Source organism: Arachis duranensis, chromosome 7 (assembly GCF_000817695.3).
Source record: "Arachis duranensis cultivar V14167 chromosome 7, aradu.V14167.gnm2.J7QH, whole genome shotgun sequence".
Taxonomy (NCBI): Eukaryota; Viridiplantae; Streptophyta; class Magnoliopsida; order Fabales; family Fabaceae; genus Arachis; species Arachis duranensis.
Window position 1 is genome coordinate 53,635,841 of NC_029778.3, and position 2,652 is coordinate 53,638,492.

General features: G+C 35.1%; 1 protein-coding gene across 1 annotated transcript; it reads left to right on the forward strand.

Annotated features, from left to right (window-relative positions):
• Nucleotides 1-243: 243 nt before the first annotated feature.
• On the forward strand, nt 244-2,470 carry LOC107459023 (glutathione S-transferase T3). Its single transcript, XM_021126774.2, has 3 exons — nt 244-357; nt 1,225-1,920; nt 1,985-2,470. Exons 1-3 carry the CDS (start codon nt 244-246, stop codon nt 2,468-2,470), a joined length of 1,296 nt encoding a protein of 431 aa, XP_020982433.2.
• Nucleotides 2,471-2,652: the final 182 nt, after the last annotated feature.

The following is a 2,652-nucleotide window of genomic DNA, read 5'->3' on the forward strand; positions in this document are numbered from 1 at the left end:
CACAAATCCTAAATTTTAAATTCTAAATCCTAACACATAACTTCTCAACTCTAAACCCCTCAAAAATATATCCTAAATCCTAACCACAAATCCAAAATACTTTAATCATAACCTAAACTATAAACCCTAAATTACAAACCCTAAACATTTACACTAAATAAAAAATATTAAATAAATAAAGAATCCGACAATCAGGCCCATTCTTCTTCCTCCTCCTCTTCTGTAAGGGCCCGCTTCGAGAAGATGATTAGAGAAGCTCAGGACACCGTTTGCACCGCCCTTGAGGCCGCCGACGGCAGGGCCAACTTCAAGGAGGACGTTTGGTCCAGGCCCGGCGGCGGTGGCGGCATCAACAGGGTTCTCCAGGATAGCGCCATTTGGGAGAAGGCTGGAGTTAAGAGCAACTCCAACGGTTCAAAAATTTTGAACCCCATTTACTGTGTGTCAGGAAAAAGGAAGGGTCTACCATTGGAGCAATTAAAAAAGGAGTTCCTTCACAAAGTTCGGAGCAGCAAAAGCCCTGCTCAGAGAGACGCTCTCTCTCAAAAAAAAAATAATATTTTATTAATAAAATTAATACTTTGTATATATATATATGTGTGTGTGTGTGTATTGAGCTAATAGTTACATATATATTAATAATAGTTACATATATATATATATATAGTATACTTTACATAATTAATTAGTTATTATAATTATTAATAAATTAAATATGATTAATTATATTAAATAATTAAATCGTATTTAATTTACTAATAATTATAATAATTAATTAATTAAATGATTAAATTTTTATTTATATAATAATTTATATTATTATATTAAATTAGCCGTTGCAAAACTAGCCATTGTAAAATTAACTGTTGGAAATTAGCCATTACTATGTTACTGTTATTATTAATAAACTAATATTTTGTTACTCTATATATACCACTTAGATACACTTCTATTCTTACACTCTCTACTACTCTTCTTCATCTTCTTCCAAGTTTACAAAATCAAAGTTCTACTACTATTATTTTTTTTCGAAAAATGGATCCAAACCAACTCAACTCTTTCTTCAATTACTTACAAAACTTTCCTCAAATTCCAAATACCCAACAATCTCAAACCTCAAACACTCAAGTTCCAAATCAAAACTTCATACTACCAAATACATTTCAAAATCCAAATCCACAAAATCTTTCTAATTTCAATTTTCAAGCTCCTTATAATAATCAGTTTCCTATATTCCAACCGCAAAATCAAAATTCACAAACACCTCATTTTCCATTTTCATCCATATTTAACCCTTCTATCGGAAATGTTACTCCAACTTCCTTGCCGTTTCCAACTCAATTCAGTGCATCAAGACATAACTCATCTGGTGTTGGTGGCTCTTCTAATCCATCCTCTCAGACTCCTATACAATCTAGTCCTAATTCGCAATATTCCGATTTTGCCAACTCTCGTGGATTAGATGCTATCGACCTCAATGATGATGATATTGAAGATCGGAGGCAAGATAGTATTCAACACTGGCATTGGGAAGAGGATGGGATGTTGATCAGTGCATGGTTAAATATTTCAACTGACCCTGTAGTTGGTACCGATCAAAAGGGAGAAACATTTTGGAGTCGAATTCATAGCTACTGTGTAGAATTTTGCACCGACATGACAAGGGGGGTAGTTGCATGTAAGAAACGATGGTATAAGATCAACAAGGTTGTTGCACAATTTGCTGGTTGCTACGATCAAGCTAGTCGAAACATAAGGAGTGGTTCGAACGCTGATGATATAAAGGAGTTGGCTTATAAACTTTATTCCACAAATTATGGTAAAAAATTCACTTTTGAGAGGTATTGGAACATGCTTCGGTTGGAGCAAAAATGGAGAAGCCAACTACCTACACAGAGTGGCGGCTCAAAGAGAACCAAGGTTAGTGCAATTGGAGCATACTCATCCTCATCAAACCCAGAAACACTGTTGGCTGATAATCAAGGTTAGTGCAACTGGAGCATACTCATCCTCATCAAACCCAGAAACACCGTTGGCTGACGAACCCGGTGTGGACTCTCCCGTTCGCCCACAAGGATCAAAGAAGAGCAAGCGAAGAGGTAAGGGAAAAGCACAGATGTCTGAAGATTTTAGCGAAAGAAAATCATCGGTTGTCAAAAAATTATCTCTCATGGAAGATATTAAGAATGTTAGAGAAAAGGAACTAATGGAAAGGGAAAAAGAAAGAGAAGAGGAGAAGGAACATAGAGCAAAGATGATGGCAATCAAAGAGAAGGAGTTACAAATTCAAGCGGCAATGAAAGAACAAAAATTACAAACTCAGAGGTATATTAAAGAAATGGAGATAAAAGCAAAAGAAAGGGAAATGGATATGCAAATACTTAATGCTGACACGTCTACAATGAGTGAGAAACGACGAGCTCTTCATGAGATTGCATGTGAGAAAATAATGGTCAAGTGGTTTACTTAATGGTTCCTTGTATTCGTAGTGTTATGTAGTATGTTCTTATTTATTTACTGCATATTACTGCTATGTGATGTAGTTTGTTTTATTTACTTCTGATGTAAGTTTTTAAATTAGTCAATATTATTGTGCCGTTATTGTTCATGAAAGTGACCGTTGCAAAACTAGCCGTTAAGTAGCCGTTAAGG